The sequence below is a fragment of the Vitis vinifera genome, chromosome 10 (assembly GCF_030704535.1).
Source record: "Vitis vinifera cultivar Pinot Noir 40024 chromosome 10, ASM3070453v1".
Classification (NCBI taxonomy): domain Eukaryota; kingdom Viridiplantae; phylum Streptophyta; class Magnoliopsida; order Vitales; family Vitaceae; genus Vitis; species Vitis vinifera.
In genome coordinates, this window is record NC_081814.1 from 3,606,333 (window position 1) to 3,628,967 (window position 22,635).

Sequence of the window (22,635 nt, forward strand, 5' to 3'; positions counted from 1 at the left end):
ATTAAGAGCCCAAAATTTAAGGCCTCTTAGGCCTTTATAGGGCTAGAAAAAGAATCCTTCTTTTTCTTCTTCCAATTTTTCGCAGCCACCAGAGGTAGGAGAAAAGAGAGAGAAATGGGAGAACCACCATTTTTGAAATTAGAGAGAAAAATTCAGTTTTTTTTCTTCACTGCCCAGATTTCATCAAAGGTCCGATCCCACTTCGTCTATAGGCCGATCAACCTGAAATTTAGAGGAGAGGTTCATGATCATTGATCTTCATTCTGAATGGTGGAGATTGGATTTGGAGATCCGGACGGTCGTCTTTCAGTCCAAGAATAGAGCCTCCGTTTTGATGCGTTTTCTATCCGGACAATTTTGATCATGAACTTCGATTGAGCTTAATCTGTGGTTCGATTGAGCCGATTTTTGGAGAGCACATTCAGAACTCATTGGTCTTCATTCTGAACGGTGGAGATTGGATTTGAAGTTCTGAAAAGTTATATTTTAGTCCAAGAACAGTGGTGTGTTTGGTGAGATCTTTCCATTGTTTTTATGCAAAGTTGTTGAAATTGTCAAGATCAATTTGTCTTGAGATATGGTTTATGTATGCCTTTAGTTTTATCTAAAGAGAATTGTGTAACCCATTAATTATATTAGTGGAGTTTTTAAGTGGCCTAAGGGTCCCGTGGTTTTTACTCCTCATATTGGAGAAGGTTTTCCACGCTAAAATTATTGGTGTTCATATACTTGTTGATTGGGTGTCTTCTTGCTATTCTATTTGATTGATTCCTATTAGGTTCTTATAAGAGGGGATAAAACATGGTTGTGCATTATTTGTATTTATCCCATCACATATGACATAGGATGAGTGAAGTACCTGTTCTTGGGGAGTGGCTAGAGTTGCTTGCAAAGGGAGATTGGTTTCGGATACTCCGCCAAAGTCCGGATTGAACCATCTTCATCCAATGGCCAAAGGAACTAATCAAGGTGTCAGCGTGTTCAAACCGCGTGGACTTTGACAACCATTCCAATCCCAATCGAATCTTTCTTCTATTAAATATGAGAAAAACCAATTAATTTAATATGAGAGGCCACGGCTAGCTTTAGAAAGAGGAGGACAAATTTGACTGCGAAGTATTCAAAAACCATGAACCCAGTTAGGTGCAAAAATTGAGGGCCTATTAATTATTATTTCCTTGGGGAAAAAATCTGCGTAAAGTGGCTGAAATATGTTTGGTTTGATGAAATTTCCACCCCAATATTTCCATTCATATGGAACTGAAAGGAACCCACCTGGTTTTTGGAGTATGGGAATGGGAATTTCGGAATTTTGGTTCAGCAAAATCAGGATAAACATATATAGCTACATGGGAATGTAGAAATTTCTATTAAGGGAAAGTTTTGTTAAGATAGTTTTGAATTGATTTGTTATTCGATCAACTTGAATGAATTCCAGATAGCTATTTGAAATGTCAATGAAATACTGAATTTGTTGTCTCTTAACTGGGCCAAATTTCCAAGTTATTTTTCCATGGCCAGTATCATTGCTAATAGATGAAAGAATGATGATTAGTGCAAGTATCTTCTTCAGAAGGAAAAGACCAAAAGCAACAACCGTCAACGGGAAACTCTCATCCCGTGATATTCAAAAAGCAGCCCACTTGGTGGTCAACTGTAGAGCCTGGTGGTCAATCCTTGAGGTCATGTATCTTCTTCCTCTCTCCTTCCTTTTTCCTTCAAAAAGCCTTACAGAGAGCCAAGCTGAGAAACGAATGGAGTCTCCAAGATTACTTTTCTTCCTTTATCCCATTCTCATACTTCACCTTCTTGCTGTCACCAATGCTCAGCCAAAGTTTCTCTACTACCGGTGTTCAAACGGTGTTGGTAATTATACCAATAACAGCACCTACAAGGCAAACCTCAACACTCTCCTCACCTCCCTCTCTTCAAACAACGAAATAGATTATGGCTTTTACAATTTCTCCGCAGGCCAAAACTCGGACAAAGTCAATGCAATCGCGCTTTGCAGAGGAGACGTAATGCCAACCGCATGCCGGAGTTGTATCAATGACTCTAGGATTCAACTCACTCGGCTCTGTCCCAACCAGAAGGAGGCAATAGGATGGTACGATGGTTGTATGCTGCGATACTCCAATGACTCCATATTTGGAAAAGCCCAAACTTCGCCCTCCTTTACAATGTGGAACCTTCAAAACGTCTCCAATGTGGAAGATTTCAATCAGGTTCTGGGAAACCTGATGGCCAGCCTCCGAAGCAAAGCTGCGTCTGGTGATTGGCGTCGCAAGTTCGCAACTGAAGAAGCAAATGTTACGAGTTTCCAAAGCATATATGGGCTTATGCAGTGCACTCCTGATTTGTCCGAGTTGTCTTGCAGTAATTGCTTAGAGGGCGCTATCAATGAAATTCCAACATGTTGTAATAGGCGCAAAGCAGGGAGAGTTGTTAAACCCAGCTGTAATTTGAGATACGGAACATACCGTTTCTATTATTTTACAGCAGCTAACGCGCCGCCACCAACAGCAACACCCCAACCTTCTCCTCCCTCAGCTGATCTCTCTCCACAGCCCTTAGCTAATACCACCTCTACACAAGGTACGTACGTATCCCTACATATCTCCATGCTTGAAATTTAACCGATTCCAAGATCGAGTAGAACCTTGATTGTAAAAGATAGATATATATGCGGTGCTCATTCTCCCTTGATTATGATTTGCAGTCGAGTGATCATCTAGATTACTGGGTTTCCAGAATTCATGGGTCTGAGTGATCTTTAATAATTGGGTTTTGCAGAAACAAGGAGTAACTCATCCCGAACCATCATCCTCATAATCGTCCCATCCGTAATTATTTTAATCATAATCCTTGTTGGCTTCATCTGTTTCTTTTCCAGAAAAAGGAGCTCAATGGAGAAGCTTGAGAGTAAGTTAAATACACTCCGTCCTTTCTTGACTTTGCTTCTTCCTATTGAAAACATGATCTTCTTGGAAAGTGACAAGGGCAGCTGATTGTCCTTTTAGTAATTTAAATATGCATGCATGTGCTTCTCTTGCTTTACACGAAGTTGGTGGGAAGACTACTATAGACATTCATGACTTCATAATCTATTACGCTTACAAAATTTTAATAGAATTCGACTGGCTGAGATTCATGGGTAGATCTGCATGTGTAGCCAAGCACTCATTATAATGCCTGACTAATCTAACCTTCTCCTTTTGTGAAGCTAATGATGAGGATGACATTATAAATGTTGAATCCTTGCACTTCGACTTTGACACAATTAGAGTTGCTACAAATAACTTCTCCGATTCTAATAAGCTAGGACAAGGTGGATTTGGCCCTGTTTATAAGGTAATACAATATTTTCTTATAAAATTTCACCATTTCATCGAGCTTCTTAATCTAAATTTTCTTACTTTTTTAAAGGCGGCTTCAATTATTTTCCATCAATTCTTATTTTTATGTTCAGGGTAAGCTTTCTAATGGACAAGATATTGCTGTGAAGAGATTGTCTAGTGGTTCAGGACAAGGAGAATTGGAATTCAAGAACGAGGTGGTATTAGTAGCCAAGCTTCAGCACAGGAATTTGGTTAGGCTCCTAGGTTTTTGTTTGGATGGAGCCGAAAGACTTCTTATCTATGAGTTTGTGCCTAATACAAGTCTCGATCACTTCATCTTCGGTAACAACTCTTGCCTTAATTTTAGATGTGTTTTATTAACTTTATTTGTGATGCATGCCTTGATGAATTAACTTCAATGTCATTGATAATCAATAGGCACTATGGGATGTATACTCCTAAACCTTTCTAGGTTTATTTCTTTGGATGGTTTACTGCCTGTTTTAGCTTTAACTCTTACCCTACATGTGCTTGTATTAATGATATAGATCCAATTAGACGTGCACAATTGGATTGGGAAAGGCGTTACAAAATCATAGGAGGCATTGCTCGAGGGCTTCTATACCTTCATGAAGATTCTCGACTTCGCATTATTCATCGTGATCTTAAAGCTAGCAACATTCTCTTAGATGCAGAAATGAACCCTAAAATTTCTGATTTTGGTATGGCAAGGTTATTCTTAGTAGATCAAACTCAAGGCAACACTAGTAGAATTGTGGGAACCTAGTAAGTATTACAAACAAGTTAGCTTGAACCAATAATTTTAGTTTTTCTTGTTTTATTAAAAACTTTACTGTCACTGAAATTCTATATTGACATAATATGCAGTGGATATATGGCTCCTGAATATGCCATGCATGGACACTTCTCTGTTAAGACAGATGTTTATAGCTTTGGCGTGTTAGTTTTGGAACTTGTGAGTGGTCAAAGGAATAACTGTTTTCGTGTCAGTGAAAACATTGAGCATCTCCTAAGCTATGTAAGTAATGCATGAGACATGAAAACATTACTAATCTTGCTTTTTATGTTAATACGTTGTTGCATTCTTATAGGCCTGGAAAAATTGGAGGGAAGGGACAGCCACCAACTTGATAGATCCGACAATGAGGATCAGTTCAATAAGTGAAATAATGAGATGCATCCACATTGGGCTCTTGTGCGTTCAAGAAAACGAAGCTGACAGACCGACCATGGCTTCTATTGCTCTCATGCTTAACAGTTACTCTCTAAGTCTCCCATTACCTTCACACCCTGCATTTTTTATGAATACTAGCATGAATCGGGACATGTCTTTAGAATTGGAGGATAATTCAAGGGTGGCCCAGTCGAATTATTTGCCGAGTAGATCATCCCATTTTTCAGTGAATGAGGCTTCAATCACTGATCCATATCCTCGATAAGGTGCCCATAGATGTTGACAACAGTCAAAAGCATGTGTATTACGTACAATTTTTGTAGCATTGTTTCAACTGCAAATACTGTTTCCCTATTTGGTGCTAAAAATAAAAGATGCCACATGGAGTCATCATAATGAATTAATATTTGTTTTCAGTTCTTTTATTTTGAATCTTGTATATGTTTATCATGTATAATTCATGAATTCAGAGGATTTTACTGTTAAAATGTTTGAATATCAATGACTTGTTATTTCTACAATTAACTTAGCTTATAGTGTTGTAACATGTCTATAATTGGTTAAATCAAATTCCTTTATATTGGTTTTATAGCAATTCTTCCAAAACCATTTTCTCTCTAAATTCTTCTTTTTGTTTAATTAAGTTGATTTGGTATCGGAGCTTTGAAAGCTTTAGAGCTACCATCATTCCCAAACATTTGCCAAAAATCAAGCTCTATTCACTAACCTTGATGTTTCTTAAACCTCGAATTCAAAAACCCCAAACCAAAATGAGAATTTTAAAAAAAATCAACTAAACCCTCTTCCAATATTTCAAAACAAAAACCTACCCTTTCTTACTCAGCCCCTTACCATCAAACTATTTCACTAAAGGCATAATGGGCTGGATTGCATGTACGCTACTCAAATACTGATAAGTTCTCAAATGATTTAAATAGAGTTTACCAATCTCCGTCAATAGCTATAATGATAAGCCTAAAATCTCGACTCCAAATAAATAATAAAAGAAGGTATATTGGTCTCTTATTACTTAGCTAAAATTAGAGAAACGTTTGATATTTCTTTGCCATTAGAGCGCCACTTTCATATAGAGAACGGTTGATGTTTACACTTAAGGCCTTCAAGAACGGTCTTGAGATCAAGTCTTGATTATCAAAACACATTTTGTTTCTTCATGTTTACACTTAACAAAATGTGTTTTGATAATCACGCCACTTTCATAATCAAGTTTCTTCATGTCTTACCCCTGAATGATCAAATCTTGAAGAAACTTCTTCAGGAGCACCTTGAGAATGGCCTTAACAAACTTGATTATGTAGTCACCATCTCTAAGCCTTTAACAATTCCAAAATCTTCAACTCCTCAATTTTTTTCTCAAGCTTTTGCTTTTCTCAATCAGTCCAAGGATGCATACTCAATAGGTTATGCTATCCTATGCCTCAAGTAGTTCGCCAAGTCATAAATTCTTGTAATTTGAAGTTTCCAAGTATAAAAAATTTTAATTTTTGTTATTCTTGTCTATTAGCCAAGAGTCATAAACCCCCTTTTGTACTCTCTAATTCTAGAGCAATAAAACTATTTGATTTAGTGCATTTTGATCTTTAGGGTCCTTCCCATATTGCTTTAATTACTCGTATAAAATATTGTCTATTAATATTCATTAATAAATACTCTCGGTTCACATAGTTTTATCTTCTCACAACTAAAAATGAAGCTTTTTCTACCTTTCTTAAATTTAAAAATCTTATTGAGACTCAACTTGAACCAAAAATTAACTCTCTTTAAAGTAATTGGGGAGGTGAATTCAGACTACCCAAACCACTTTTTGATAAATTGGGTATTCATCATAGGCACCTTCACCCGCATATCCCTCAGCAAAATTGTTAAGTTGAGAGAAAGAATAGATACATAATTGAGGTTGGCCTCTCCTTACTAGCACATTCTCATGTTCCTTTAACCTATTGACCATATGTTTTTCAATCTGTTGCATACCTTACAAACATATTATCAACACTAATCTTATCTAACAAATTCCCTTTTGAAATGTTGTATCACAATGTGTCTTGCATCCTAAAAATCTCTATGGGTCTTTGGTTGTGTATGTTATCCTTTACCTTCGACCTTATCAATCAACAAACTTCAATTCTGATCCACTGAATGTGTTCTACTTGGTTTCAATTCCTATCATAAAGAGTTATGTCTAAAAAAAATATACTAGCAGGATTTACGTCTCTAACCTTGTTATCTTTAATGAGTCTCATTTTCCTTTGTCCACATTTACTTCCTCACCATCCTATTCTACCTCCAAGCTTAACTCATCTTTTTTTTTTTTCACCTTTTTTTTTCCTCTGTCATTCCTATTCTCACCCTCAATGCCCTTTCTCCTCTACAACCAACAAACTCTTTTGCTTCTTTTCCAATTAATGCTCCTACTTCTCTTTTGCTTTTTCCTTCCTCTCTCATATCTTCTCAATCTTCCCCTTCCCTTTTATTCTTTTCCTACTTGTACTCTATGGTGTTCAGGTCTAAGTCACGTAATAAAAAACGTGGAATATTCTTAATAGCATGTATTAATTATGTTGCATCTTTGCTTCGTAAGCCATCTACCTTTCACCAAGGAATTATCCACCCCTATTGTTAGGTTGCAATGCAAGCTAAATACTCTGCTTTATTGAAAAGCAATACTCAGATTTTGGTTCCACCTCCTACTAATCATAAGATCATTGGTTGCAAGTGGATTTATAAGTTGAAATTCAAACTAGATGGATCCATTAAAAAATACAAGATTCAACTTATGGCAAAAGGTTTTCATCAAACAAATGAAATGTTTAGTCCTATGGTTAAACAAACTACTATCTGAATTGTGTTTAGTCTTGCCTTATCACTTAACTGACCTATTAAGCAACTCAATGTTCATTATGCCTTATTGAATGGTTATTTGAATGCAAAAGTTTATATGGAGCAATCTATTGTCTTCATTGATTTGACATACTCCCATTATGTCTACAAATTGAAGTAAGCTCTCTATAGCATAAAATAGAGTCATCATGCCTAGTTTACCAAACTAAGCAATTGTCTTCTACACTAAGGCTTTTATAGTTCAATGTTAGAGCATTCATGTTTGTTCTTACTACCATCACTGTTATGACTTTTGTTCTAGCATATGATGATGACATTATTGTCACTAAAAGCAATGAACCTTTCATTCTAATTAAGTCTCATTCATAGGCTAAATAAACATTTTGCTCTTAAAGATTTAGGAGATCTATCTTATTTTTTGGGAATTCAAGTCAACAAATCCTCCTCATCTATTCATCTTTCTTAGCAAACTTATATTACAGATCTGCTTCATCTAGTTGAAATGTTTGATTGCAAGCCAATCCTCACTCTTATGGCCTCAAACACTTCTTTGTCCTGGTGTGAAGGTGAAGTATTAATACTTGATCCAACTACTTATCAAAGTATTGTTGGTGTCCTTCAATATTGTACCATTACTAGCTAGACCTGAGCTTAGTTTGCAATTAATAAAGCATGTCAATTTATGCATGCCCCCACCTCCTCTCACTGATAGGCTATTAAGAGGATCTTAGATACTTAAAGGATATAGTCTCATTCATGGAATTTCTCTCTAGGCCTCCTCAAACTTCTCTCTTACCTGCTATATTGATGTTGATTGGGCAAGTTACCCTAATGACATAAAGAGCACAAGTACTAGTTATTTCCATTTCTTTGGACCTAATCTAGTATCTTGGAATTCCAAACAAAGTAGGCAGTTGTCTCTTTATTCATGTTGAATCTGAGTATCATGGTTTGGCTAATGCAGTAACTCTAAATCATATGGATTACTACAACACTCCTTGAGGAACTCAATGTCACTTTACCAAACCCACCCCTCCTCATTTGTAAACATGTCAGGATTGATTAGAATGTTTTCAAGAACTTGTTATGAATCATACTTTATTGGTTCAATTTACTCCTAAAGATCAATTTGTTGATACTATGACAAAGCTCCTTTCAACTCAACGATTCTTAAGCTAACAAAGCAAGCTTACAGTGCTACATAGCGTCATCAACTTCAGGGGGATGATGTATAGAATATAGGGGTTTATTCAAACTTGAGCTTTTTATAACAATTCTACTCTCCAAGATACGGTTGAGTATTTCTTACAAAAACCATTTTCTTTGTGAATTCTTCCAATTTTGACTAAAATGCAAAAGATAATAGATGTTTTGGTTTCTATTGTAAATTCTTTTGAACCCAAAATAGTTTTAAGTTCTTCTTAATCAATATAAAATTACTCTTAAATAGAAATATGAAATGATTTATGTGATAGCTTATAGGAAAAACACTTTTTTATATTGAATGAAAAAATCTTTCATTTATTGAATCATAAAAGAAAAGAATTTAATTATTTGAAATAATAAATGAAATTAGGAAATTGAATCTCACCTTCATAAATCATTTTTCAATGAAATAAAAAAATAAATTTAAAAAATAAATCAATTAATTATGATGCAAAGTGATTTATATCATGATTGACTCAAAAATCAAAGTTATTTATACTAATATATTAAAAGTTTAAAGGATATCCTTCTAGTTAACAAGTTATTCTTGAATCCAAATATGTCATGTCTACAATTATAAAAACGAACGTAACTTCATTGATAATAAAAAGACATAACTAATTTAAGACATTAATTCATTTGCAGGTAAAAGTATATTAAATTAGTGAAAATTTATAAAAATATACTAGTTATCACTCTTCCTTTTTCTTTTTTTTACACAAGATGTTACCTGATTTAAAAACAAATTCATCTGAACTGAACTCTAAATTAATGTCTACTTGTTAAAAATATATTAGTGTTAAAAAACATTACCAAATATATCGGTATTTTAATGTAATCTTTTATATAGAGAGAGAGTTATTTATTTGTTTATTACAACAAAAAGGTTGACAAAAGAGATCATAGGAGAGAAAGCATGCCCACTTGTCATTCAAGAAAATATAAAAGATACAATGTTGATATGAAAATATGAAGTCAATAACATTCAAAAATTCTAAAATTTCACTACTTTAAAGAGTTCAAAACTTTTAAAATTCTTCACAAAAACCCTTGGAATCCCCTCCATCTAGAAATTCCTACGATTCCAAACAAGGAAAACTTCTAGAAAGGATAATAAAGCCCACAAAAAAGAAAAAACAAAAAAACAAAACAAAAGCAAAAGTAAAAGGTGCCCATTTAACACGCAAATGCGTGGATTGTCGTCAGCCACTCAGTCTCAATCAACATGTTGAAACCGCGTGTTCACCAATATAAACCCAATCATCTTTTTCTTTTATCTATTAATCAAGTGTTGACGAGTTGACCTGTGCAAAGGCCAAGGACCACAGCATAAGGACTATGCATATGGAAATGGGTCCTTCAAAATTACAAAATTAATTTTATTTTCGTAGTTTCAACACTGAAGTTTGATCAAGATCTGAGAAAAGCAAGATTGACTTGGTTGTCAATCCCTGCTAATCACTTTCATTTCAAAGCCGTGGAGCCTGAATCTTTCCATTTAGTGAAAACCATCACAAGAAGCCATGGAGATGAGAATGGATTTTCCCAGATTGGTTTTCTTCGCTTATACCATTCTCATACCACACCTTGTTGCTGTAACAGTAGCCCAGCCTGACCTGGTCTACCACAATTGTTCAGAAAATGTTGGTACTTACAGCAATAACAGCACCTACCAGTCAAACCTCAACACCCTTCTCTCTACACTGTTCTCATACAAAGAAATCAACTATGGCTTTTACAATTTCTCCGTCGGCCAAAGCCCCAACGAGGTTAACGCAATTGCCCTCTGCAGAGGAGACATCACACAAGATAAGTGCCACAGTTGCCTCAACGACTCCAGGCTTCAGCTCCCGCAGCGCTGTCCCTACCAGAATGAAGCAATAGGAGGGTATGATGAATGCATGTTACGATACTCCAATCGGTCCATATTCAGGACTCTGGAAATTTTGCCTAGTTTTTATGTTCCAAACCCGAACAATGTCTCCAATGAAGATGTGTTCAATCAGGCGCTGAAGACCTTGTTGGACAGCCTCCGAAGCAAAGCTGCTTCGGGCAATTCGCTGCTCAAATTTGCGACAGGAGAAGCGACTGGCACTGGTGATAAAAGGATATACGGGTTTATGCAGTGCACTCCTGATCTAAATGAGTCGTCTTGCAGCAGTTGTTTAGAAGGGGCTATTAATGATGTTCCAGCATGTTGCGGTAACAAGGAAGGAGGACGAATTTTTAAGCCCAGTTGCAGCCTCAGGTTTGAAACATTCCGTTTCTATGATTTTACAGCGGCTAACACGCCTCCACCTGCAACATGGCCACCTTCCTCACCTTCTCCTTCGGATAACCTCACCCCACCCTCCCCAGCCATTGTTACACCTACCAAAGGTATGAATCTTAAAGCTTTGACCCAAGTTATCTTAAAATTTGTTACTAGTTAAGTCTTGGAAGTAATTTTAATATAGAGTTTAAGATAGTATTCTTGGAGCATGAAGCCCATTGTGTGGGCTGTAATATTTCAATCAGCAACTTGATCCAAATTTTGTGTGGTTATTTGGAGGCTTCTCAAGCCTAACATTGTGGAAATCTGAGATCAGTCTCCACGGGGGGTCACATTTTATGTGACGAATGATACTTTTAGTTCTACAAAAAATTAAGATGAAGTGACCCACGTCTAGAGAATTTTAAGTAAAAGGAAAAAATAATGATATATATAAAGAAGGGTAAAATGAAAAAGTCTTTTAATAGCTTTACCATCACCTCTGAGAGCAATTTCAAAATTCTGCAGTCAATGAATGTGGTGTTAAATTGACTTTTTCAGGAAAGAAGAGTAACACATCCCGGACCCTCATCCTCATAGTCGTTCCCACGGTTATTATTTCAGTGTTATTGATCAGCTTCATCTGCTTCTTTTTAAAAAAGAGGAGGCCAAGGGGGCAGTTTCTAAGTAAGTTAATCATAGGTGCTTCATCTTTTATTGACTTTGCCTCTTGCAATTGAAATCATTTTCTTCTTGAAACCACTCCCAAGATCTTTTATAATAACATTCATGACTCCACAATGCGCATTTTTACTCACAAAGTTTTAGTATATGCTGGCTCAGATCATGATGGTGACTTCTGCATGACTAACCAACCATTCATAAAAAGCTACACTCAAGTTATTCGATTTCCAATTTTTTTTCTCATATGTATGTGAATATATGTAACTCTATCCTTCATGTGAAGGTTTTGAGGGTGAAACTAGAACCCTGGAATCCTTGCAATTTCAGTTCAGCACCATTAGAGTTGCAACAGACAACTTCTCTGATGCTAATAAGCTTGGAGAAGGTGGATTCGGCTCTGTTTACAAGGTAATAAAACACAACCATATGAGAGAGAATATAAATGTTTTACTTTCTAACATGTGTTAAATTCAAAGTTTCTCATTCATTGAGGATGATTTTCATGAACTATTTTGCTTTCTTTTGTTGCCATATATCATCAGGGTAGGCTTTCCGATGGGCAAGAAATAGCTGTTAAGAGGCTGTCTGCTGGTTCTAAACAAGGAGAACAAGAATTCAAAAATGAGGTGCTGTTAATGGCGAAGCTTCAACATAGAAATTTGGTTAGGCTACTGGGTTTTTGCTTGGAAAGATCCGAAAGACTTCTCATCTATGAGTTTATGCCTAACTTAAGCCTCCATGGCTTCATATTTGGTACAACTGCTCGTCCTGTTCTATATTAGATTCTATTTATCAACAATTGATATGCATGGTGGGACTGATTAAAATCGAACTACATATATAAACAAGAAAAACATCTCAGACATGCTCCTACTTACAGTTATTTTCCTTTTGTAGTTCAGGAGCCATATAAATCTTCACTTAATCACTTATATACTCATACTTGTCTGAGCATGTAGATCCAATTAAGCAGACACAATTGAATTGGGAAAAGCGTTACAAAATCATAGGAGGCATCGCTCGAGGGCTTCTTTATCTTCATGAAGATTCTCGACTTCGAATTATTCACCGTGATCTCAAAGCAAGCAACATTCTATTAGATGCAGAGATGAACCCTAAAATTTCTGATTTTGGGATAGCTAGATTATTTGCAGTTGATCAAACTCAAGAGAATACAAGTAGAATTATGGGCACCTAGTAAGTACCAAAATTAGGACTACTAGTTAACTACAACATTGAATAAATATAAATCTTGAGAGCTTTTTTTCCTTTCTTTCATATTTGACTTTATTGACTATGATATGCAGTGGATATATGGCCCCAGAATATGTATTGCATGGGAAATTCTCAGTTAAGTCGGACGTATATAGCTTGGGTGTGTTGATTCTGGAGATTATAAGCGGTCAAAAGAATAATTGTTTCCATGTTGGCGAGAACACTGAGTATCTTCTGACCCACGTAAGTATGAATAGAGAGGTGCATTTCTCTTTTTATGGTAATGCATACAATAATGAAAATGTTATAGAACCTCATACTTAATATTGAATATGCATATATATCCTTGCATCCCCATAGGCCTGGATTTCTTGGAGGGAAGGAACAGCAAGCAGTATGATAGATCCAACATTAAGGGATGGCTCAACAAGCGAAATAATGAGATGTATCCACATTGGGTTGCTATGTGTTCAAGAAAATGTGGCTGATCGACCAACAATGGCTTCAGTAATGCTCATGCTAAATAGCTACTCTCTCAATCTCCCAATACCTTCACACCCTGCATTTTTTTTACGTAGTAACATTGACCAAAACATTTCTTCGGGGCTGGAGCATAATTCAAGGTCGACTGATTCTGATCTTTCCCGAAGTAGTAGTCCTATTAATTCTCAATACATACGACTTGAATAACAGATGGATGATGTTGCATTTTTGAGTTATAATCTAAAGACATGCATGTTCATGTTATAATTTGTTCTCAGAAATGATAGCATCAAAATAGAATTAAAATTTTAATTAAATTCTTACTTTTTTTTCTTTTTTCATTTTTTCTTTCTCCACCAACCCACTACCACATGAATTATGGGGTAGGATATATGATGAAGACTTTAATGGCATCGTCTAACCTATGCCACGAGCTGTGACCCTCTCCATGAGCAAATAGGAATGGGATTGTTTGATTAAAGATTATTTATCAAAAATAAAAATTCACTATCATAAAAATCAAAACTTACTCTTATTTAAATTCTGATTCATCTCTTCACATGATGTTACGATCCAATTTCTTTACCATTTTCATTGACCAAATGCTCTTGAGAAGAAAAATGTGTAATTTGGTTTTTCCTAGTTTGTAGCACATTTTTTGTCATCCCTTTTAAATGAGAAGTATTTTAATATTTAGTAGTATATCTGGATGTAAAAGTAATAAGAAGCATAACATCACTTAGAACCAATATACCATTTTAATTATTTTTATCCATGTGATCCGTGAAGAATAACATCACCTTGAAAATTTGATGAAACAACTAACATTGTCCTTAAAAAAATAATTGAAATATATTGATAATAATTAAACTATAATTTTATTTTATTTAATATGGAATTGACACCAAAACAAAAACAAAAAAAAAAAATGTATAATGGACTCTTTGTATATGTTTACAAAAACAACTTTCAGAAAATAGTTTTAAAATTTTTAAAAATAATTCTCATTTATTCTTAAAAACAGAATTTTGTTTCAAAACTTAATATAAAAAACAGTTTTCCCTACTTTTTTTTTATTTATATATAATACAAAAAAATTTATATCTTCAATCATTGCTTGGACCATTTTAGAAAATACTTAAATTTTATATTGTCACCATTATATCAAAGGGAACATAATGTCATGCTCTAATGTTCACAAATGAAGTAATTAATGTCCACAAATGAAGTTTTAAGGCTTTACACAAGTATTATCCAAGTTTAATTAAGGTAGTACCTAAGATCAGTTAAGATAGTACCTAGGTAGATTAACGTAATACTTAAAGGTTACTAAGGTAGTACCTAAAGGTTACTAAAGGTTCCTAAGCAAGTTCCAAAACTCCAACCTGCATTTTGTTTTCTTATCTACTTTCTTAGCAACCAAATGCAGCATTCCATCCTAAGAACGCCCAGTTAAAAAATGACTTTAATAGGCGTAACTAGGATTCTGATTTTGTTATAACAGGCATAACTGAACGAAAAGTTGAAATCCAAAATATTGATTTCTTTAAAAAAATATCTCGTCTTCCTATCATTTTGTTGCATTTTTCCCTAACCCCTACCCGAAATCTGAAGATAATTAATTTTTATTTATTGCAACTAGGCTCCAAACTAATAATTTTGAACTTTTTCCTTGTTGCATTTTTTCAACTTAGCATTAGTACTATCAACATGAACAACAATTAGTAAATTAGTTCAACATCAGTGTTATCATTTGTGAGAAAGAAATAAATAAAAGTTACAAACCAATATAAGGGACCAGCATCATAGTAACCTCTTCCAATATGTGCTAGCATTTGTAAGGAGTTATAACTACAGTATGAACCTGTAAAGTTCATAAGGAATAGAAGCACTACAAGATTGTGAGATTAAGACTATAAGAGTTTTTCACTTACCTGATACCCATGCCAAAAGTACAGATACAAGGACAAATTGGGCCTCTGTTTCTAAGTTGACCTTCTAGAGAATTACAAATGTGTCTTCCATCTTCAACAACCCTATCAGCAATGACAAAAATGAGAGGCATCAAAAAGTAACGAAGTTAAAAAAAATAAAAATAAATAAAATCTCTAAATTTAACCTCAAAATGAAAATATTATTAGTTTAAGTTTCACCAGCAAAGATTTCACTAGAGAGTTTCAGGCTTTGAACGTTGAGAGAGGTAACAAAGAGAGGTGGAAGCGTTGGATCTAGAGGTGGCAACGGAAAATGCGGCAACAACAATGAGGTAGAGGTGTTGTCCACGGTAGGTGTGACAGTGAGCAGGAAAGAGACAGTTTGAGGGGGATATGCTCGAGTTTCTTTCATTGAATCGACCGTCTCAAGTCAGGGTTAGGGCAAAATGAGAGAAAAACGAGAAATTTTGTTCCGGAAATAAGGAAATTTCAAATGACACTATGTTTGGGTGATGAGGAAGTCAAAGAAAGAGAGAAATGTTGTTTGGGAAATTTCAAACTGCAGTAATGCAAAGTGAATTGGGTAAGAGCAAAGTGGGTATAAAAAGACCACTCAGCACATAGTGCATAAAAATCATATATTTTCTATATTAATGGGGGAATCTTGGATTTCCAATTTTTAGGTTTTGAAAACCCATGGGCGGCCCAAGACACAAGTTTCCCTCAAGTGGTCAAGTCAAACTTTCGTTATCAACTCAAAACTTTATACAAACTATAAAAGGAAATGTCGAGGGAGGGGTGGACCAAGCCTTTTCCTTGTCTTCTACTTTCAATAAATAAAATGCTAAAATTTGTCATATCCTTTAGACCGTTGAATAAATAAAGTGATCTTAAACCTAATTGGATTAAAGAAATGGATAAAGACCTTCTAGAGAGTTATAACTTCATTCATTTAAGTGTGTAACTTAATTATTTTTTATTTTTCTCATCAAATTAATAATAACAATTAAGTCATTTAGGTTAGATGGATGAAATCATTAAAATTGATGCCACAAAAAATAACCCCCCCTCAAATTAGGTACCCATATAAAATCATCAAATTAATAATAACAATTAAGTCATTTAGGTTAGATGGATGAAATCATTAAAATTGATGCCACAAAAAATAATCCCCCCTCAAATTAGGTACCCATATAAAACCAGTGATTAAAATATCATGCTCATGCTTCCCGCTCCTAGGAGTCCCACCCCCCCAATCAAAAGGTTGGGGTCAACACCTACCAACCATTAAGGCAAGATTGCCCTTTGATAATTATCATGCACCACACATATATATTATACACAAAATATTAAAACAATCCTTTAAACAACGAATTAATTATAATTATTTTATAAATAAATAAATGAATTCATTTAATTAAGTAGAAAAAAGTTTTTAATATCAATAATATATTAATTAAATATTAAAAAATTATATATTTATTATCATTTAATACAATTAAATTAAATATATCATAATTTTAATATTAAATATATTTTAAAATTAAACATAATATAATCAAATATTATAATATTATTATTGAATAATATTTGATGTAATTTAATAATCAATATACACTTATATATATATATATATTAATTTTTTCAATAAAATAACTTTAAAATGTCTATTATACTTCTAATTTCATTTATAAGAGTTTTGTTTTATATTTTTATAAATTTTGATTAATTTTAAACCAATCAATATTTTGCGTCAAAATATTCGTTAATATATCTCTGATATATCTGTAAAATCAAACTACGGATTACTAATATTTTTATCCTTATATAAAACCCACCTCAAGCAGTCAATTCAAACCTTCATGATCTACCTAGAACTTTATACAAACTATAAAAAGGGAGGGTTCAAAAGGGATCAGGTCCAAGCCTTTTACCAAGTCTTCAAAAATATAAAATAAATTTTATAAATTAATTAATTACCCCGCATTTGGATGCACTTCTTACATTTTTACTTTTAAAAATAGAAATTCATATAAAATAAAAATAAAACTCTTAATAGAATAGGTAAGGACTTATTTGTGTTCTTAACAAAAATTACAAAAAAAATTAAAATTTAAAATACTTTTCTAATTTTAAATTTCTTTTTTAAAAAATAATTCTTAGAAATAGAAAATATTTTTTATTTTAAAAATTAAAAGCAGAGTTTTATTTTTCAAAGTACACTTTAAAGGTCTAGCTAGTCAACAATCCATGTTACGTCAGTTAAAAGCGAATTACTGATGAGAACGCGAGTATGGTGATTAGGAATTATGGAATTGTTCTCTTGTAAGATGATGAAAAGGTCAGTATTTGAGGTTCTTCTAATTTGAAATTTCTAAGTTTGTGGTAGCACGTCTCTTCTGAGGAAAGAGAGAGAAGGCAACTTGTGCACCAGACAGCTAAAGAAGAAGGGCTCTAGTTCTCTTATACACAGTTTTCTTTTCATCAAACTTGCAATTTTCCTTGATGGGTTCCGACTTGTTTAGCACCAGAGCCTTTCTATTGTTCTTGATCTCAATCTTTAGCCTTATCGTCTTCGCCAGTGGGCAATTATCATACCTCTACAGCTCTTGTGGCAGTGAGACACCCGATGGGGATTACAAAACTAATCTCACTTCCCTCTTGGATTCTCAATCTTCTAAAGCTTCCACCTACACCTTCTACAATGATACCTTGAACCAAATCTACAGCCTCTATCTATGCAGAGGCGATGTTAACGCTACTACCTGCCAGAGTTGTGTGAAAACTGCAGGCCAAGAAATCCAGGAGCAGTGCCAGTATAATAAAACAGCTATCATATGGTATGATGAATGCATGTTACGTTACTCTAATGAAGACTTCATTGGAACTATGAACACTTCTCCAGGCTTCTTAATGTACAATGTGAACAACAGAACTGATTCCGGTGAAAGGGATGTGGGCGCTCTATCTTTGATGGATCAGCTGAGGGGAGAAACTCCATATTCGGAGCTCATGTTTCAGACAGATGAGAGACCGTCCACAGATAACGCGTCTCTAATTTTATATGGGCTGGCGCAGTGTACTAGAGATATCAACACTACTTCATGCTATAACTGTTTATTTGACCTGTCGTCGATGATCCAAGAGTGTTGCCAAGAGAAGGTAGGATGGCGTGCTCTGGGTCCAAATTGCAATATAAGGTATGAACGGTACCGCTTCTATGATGAAGTCTCTGCTGATCCACCCGCACCTGCGCCTGCTCCCGATAACCCAGGTGAGTTAAAGATACGTGTAAGCCCACAAATTTAGCAGAGTTAAGTCTCCGTTTGGGTGGTCAAAAAGTATTACCAGAAATCTCTTATTTGGTCTATCCCTAGAAAATACCAAAATAAAAAATCGAGTATTAAATTAATTTGAAATTTATGCATTTTTTTAGTTCTATAATGAACGAAAACTATTTTGAGAAGCATGTAAACAAATTTACAAACTATAAAATTATTTTTTATTTTAATTTATTGGTTAATTCCCTCTCATTTTTCCATTGTTTTACCAGGTGTAGAATCTGGATAGAGCCTAAAACATATCTTGTAAGGGACAGACTTAGACATCATTTCTATAGAGGACCCATTAACCATTAGACTAGTCAAGCGGGTGGTTGGTCTTTACCCTAGTTAAAACAGATATTTATGAAGGCCAGGAGCTTAGAAGTACGGGGATTTGGCCCTGGCAGAGGTGGTTGGTGGGAATTTGGGATTGGAATAAGTGGTGATTGGTGAGCACGTGGGTTCGAGTTGATCCAAATTAGACATTGGGAGCTAGCCCTGACAAGGAGCAAGGTCTGAGATTTAAGCTTGACGGAACTCGTCAGATTGGTGTTTGTTGGAACGTGCTAGTCAGGTTGACAAACACGTGGGTCCAGGGAAGACTCAAGAAAGGTAAGGCCTTACATTTGGTTTGGGATTTGATGTTCAAACCGGTGAACTGGGAAGTTTATTCATGTAAGGTTGTGTTGATGACTTGGGATTTTGTATTGGCTTTAAGAAGTAGGAGATTCTTAACTTGGGATTTTATATTGGCTCTCAGGAAGTCTGGCGAAGGTTAGCTAGGGATTTAGTGTGACTTGAACCATATAAAGAGAATTAGTTTAATTTCGTTGACAGCCAATTGATTTTCAAATGATATGATTAAATCTCAAGACGGTCATGTTGGAGGAAAGATTTGTTAGGTTAGGAACAAAGCCACTACTCAGGAAAACAGTGGTTCAAGAAGTAAGGCCTTAGATTTGTATGCTTCTCACGATTTGATATGATTTGGCTTTGGTATATGACCTTGACAATATAAAGGGAACTAACTTGGCCTCACTAACAGTAAATTAATTTTCAAATGTGATGACTAATGTCCATGCATAACACCAACCATGCGGTTGTTGGAGAATCATAATCAAATAGTTTGTTGAAGAATGACAAACAAATTTCTAACTATATATACGTGTATAATGTAATGGCAGGAGGGGGAGGAAACAACACCATAAAGATCGTGATCATCACTGTATCAGCAATTGCAGGAGCTGCAGTTGTCTTGGGTTTCTTCCTTTATTTTTCATTCTTTAGCAGGAAGAGCACACGAGGTATGTATGATTGAGCTTGTCTATTAATCACCACACTGTTGAATATTGCTATTAAATTTTGGTGTCAGCACTGATTCAGGGGAGCAGAAAAGTGAAGAAATTCTGTTAAATGTGTTGGACCGTCCAACCGGCACACACTTTATGGAAGGGCATATGCATGATCAAGACAACTCTGTAGAAACTTACTACTTCAATTTAACCACCATACTGGCTGCTACAAACAATTTTTCTGATTCCAATAAGCTTGGAGAAGGGGGTTTTGGCCCTGTTTACAAGGTTAAAGAAACATATATTTTTCATATTGAAGAAAAATGATATGTAATGGAAGTGGGGTTCACTTGACAGATTAATATGACATTTGATTTTTAGAATAGAAAAAATCTTAATTACCTTGAAAAGGGTAACTGAGAGAGTTACCCAGACAAATGCATAATGAGCTGGCTGTGAACCTTGCTATCATGTGAAAAAATAGTAGTGCTTGGCTGTTAAGATATGATACAATATCTTTGGTTGTGAAAGTTTGAAATTTTGTCAGGGGAAGCTGCTTGATGGAAGGGAAATAGCTGTTAAAAGGCTTTCAACGAAATCAGGACAAGGTCTTGAGGAGTTCAAGAATGAAGTTATGTTAATCATTAAACTTCAACACAAAAATCTTGTGAGGCTGTTGGGTTGCTGCATGGAGGGAGACGAGAAGCTCCTGGTCTACGAGTACATGGCTAATACAAGTCTTGATGCTTTTTTGTTTGGTTTGCTCTTCCTCTCTCTTTCTCTCTATACAATTAATGAATTTTAATGAGTAACAAACTTAGAATTTTTAAATTATTGAACCTCAAGTCTTTTTGTCCAATATTACAGCTGAGCTTTGCAGCTTTTGTTTGCGACCATTACAAATTCATCCACAGTCCAAGTCCCTGGAAATTTTGATTTAGTCTTGACCAACCCCAATTAGCCTGCTTGGTTACAACTGAAATAGTTTGAAGTTTTTAAACCTTGTCATGGAACACCATAGTTTCAAATTCAGGGCTTCAACAGGCTAAAAAAAAGGCCACTTGAGTATGCAAAGAGCACTTCATAGTCGATGAAGCACAGGCTTGAGTAAGATGAATCAAATATGATGGCTATGTGCATTGAACTCCTTGGCCAGAACATTAGAAATTTTAGGCCTATGTAAGATCAAGTGTGCCCTGACCTCAAATAGGTAAAAGGGATGCTCTGGGAACCTATCAATTATAAAGTTTAGGTTGGACCTGGTTTCAATTCTTAGAAAAGTAATAGTCAGGTTACATTTCAAAATAAGTTGCCTTTCTTCTGTTACTTTCAAAATTGTTGTAGGATTTTTTTCTTTCTTCAAAAAATAGAAACTTCTCCCTGGCAGATCCAACAAAATGCAAGGAACTAGACTGGGATAAGCGAGCAGCCATTGTTCGTGGAATAGCAAGGGGGATCCTGTATCTTCATGAAGACTCTCGTCTCAAAATCATCCACAGGGATTTGAAAGCAAGCAATGTTTTGTTGGATGAGGAAATGAATGCAAAGATCTCAGACTTTGGCACTGCTAGGATTTTTGGCAGCAAGCAACTTGATGCTAACACCAACAGAGTGGTCGGTACATTGTAAGTCATCTTGCTGTTTTGAACTATTAAACTGAACTAAACTAAACAATTAATTAAAAAAAAAGTGATTATTTCCAAAGATTTTAGATCTGTTTTCAGTAAAATTACCCCTACATAAGCAAATTGCAGAGGAAAAAGAAAATGGCATTTCCACATGATCATGATGTTCTCAATGTCTCTTTTGCTCAGTGTTTTATTTCAAATTACATTTTGAGTTATTTTAAGCACTGCTGTTGATTGCTTTACTCCATTCTGATGTTGAACTGTACCTCAAATTTTGTTTCCCAATAGTGGATACATGGCACCAGAGTACGCAATGGAGGGACTATTTTCTGTGAAATCTGATACTTACAGCTTTGGAGTTCTATTGCTAGAAATCTTGAGTGGGAAAAAGAACAGTGGATTGTATAGCACGGATCATTCCCAAAACCTTCTATCTCATGTAGGCTTCTCTTTCTTCATCTCTATGTTGTGATCTTACTTTATTTTCCCCATTTATGAAGATCTCCATTATCTTGCCAACAGGCATGGCAGCTGTGGAATGAAGACAAGGGACTTGAATTTATAGATAGGAACTTAGTTGACAAATGTCCTGTAAGTGAGGCTGTCAGATGGATCCATATTGCTCTGCTGTGTGTTCAGGAAGACCCCAATGATAGACCACCCATGTCATCAGTTGCTCTCATGCTTGGAAGCAAATGGGTCAACCTTCCCCAACCATCAGCACCCCCCTTCTCAGTGGGAAGATCTTTCATGTCTGATCTATCTTCAACAAGCGGGTCGGGGTTAGGTTTTCTCATTTCAGATCAATCATCCACTAGTGCCTCTGTTTAGTTCGGAGGTTCATTGCATCATACTTGAGCTCATACCAGTATACCATGATTCATAATTTCAATTTCAGGAACACAGTGATGTACCAATAAGATAGAATAGCCTGCCACTTGACAGTGCAATTTTTTTTCTTGGTTTTTTCCAGTGGATCAGACCAACTTTTGAATAGGTTCTACTGAAATTTTCTCACCAATCAGACCTCATTTTTTATTATACTCAAATCCATTTAAATTCTGATTCTCTTGAATATACTTCTGCATTGGTCTACTGTGTGTTCCAGAAGACTTTGCTGACAGACCAAAAATGCCTTCAGTTCTTTTCATGCTTGATAGCCACTCTTGGTCCCCAGTACCCTCACAACCTTCATTTCTATGCCTGTAATGTGGGACAAGAGCATAA

The 22,635-nt window shown here is 35.2% G+C and overlaps 2 protein-coding genes across 2 annotated transcripts; both read left to right on the plus strand.

Moving 5' to 3' along the window:
* The first annotated feature begins 1,509 nt into the window (after positions 1–1,509).
* LOC100855392 (cysteine-rich receptor-like protein kinase 10) lies at positions 1,510–4,955 on the plus strand. The gene is made up of 7 exons (XM_003635418.4): positions 1,510–2,595; positions 2,794–2,922; positions 3,224–3,351; positions 3,470–3,680; positions 3,887–4,124; positions 4,227–4,377; positions 4,451–4,955. Exons 1-7 carry the CDS (start codon positions 1,545–1,547, stop codon positions 4,796–4,798), a joined length of 2,256 nt encoding a protein of 751 aa, XP_003635466.3. The 5' UTR covers positions 1,510–1,544; the 3' UTR covers positions 4,799–4,955.
* Positions 4,956–9,923: 4,968 nt separating this feature from the next.
* LOC104877385 (uncharacterized) lies at positions 9,924–22,429 on the plus strand. Its single transcript, XM_059740180.1, has 15 exons — positions 9,924–10,977; positions 11,411–11,536; positions 11,817–11,941; positions 12,076–12,286; positions 12,493–12,730; positions 12,841–12,991; positions 13,109–13,435; positions 17,496–17,506; positions 17,613–18,439; positions 19,673–19,792; positions 19,872–20,068; positions 20,328–20,538; positions 21,168–21,405; positions 21,697–21,847; positions 21,931–22,429. The coding sequence occupies exons 1-15, from the start codon at positions 10,122–10,124 to the stop codon at positions 22,237–22,239; spliced, it is 4,098 nt and encodes a 1,365-aa protein (XP_059596163.1). The 5' UTR covers positions 9,924–10,121; the 3' UTR covers positions 22,240–22,429.
* The last annotated feature ends 206 nt before the right edge of the window (positions 22,430–22,635 follow it).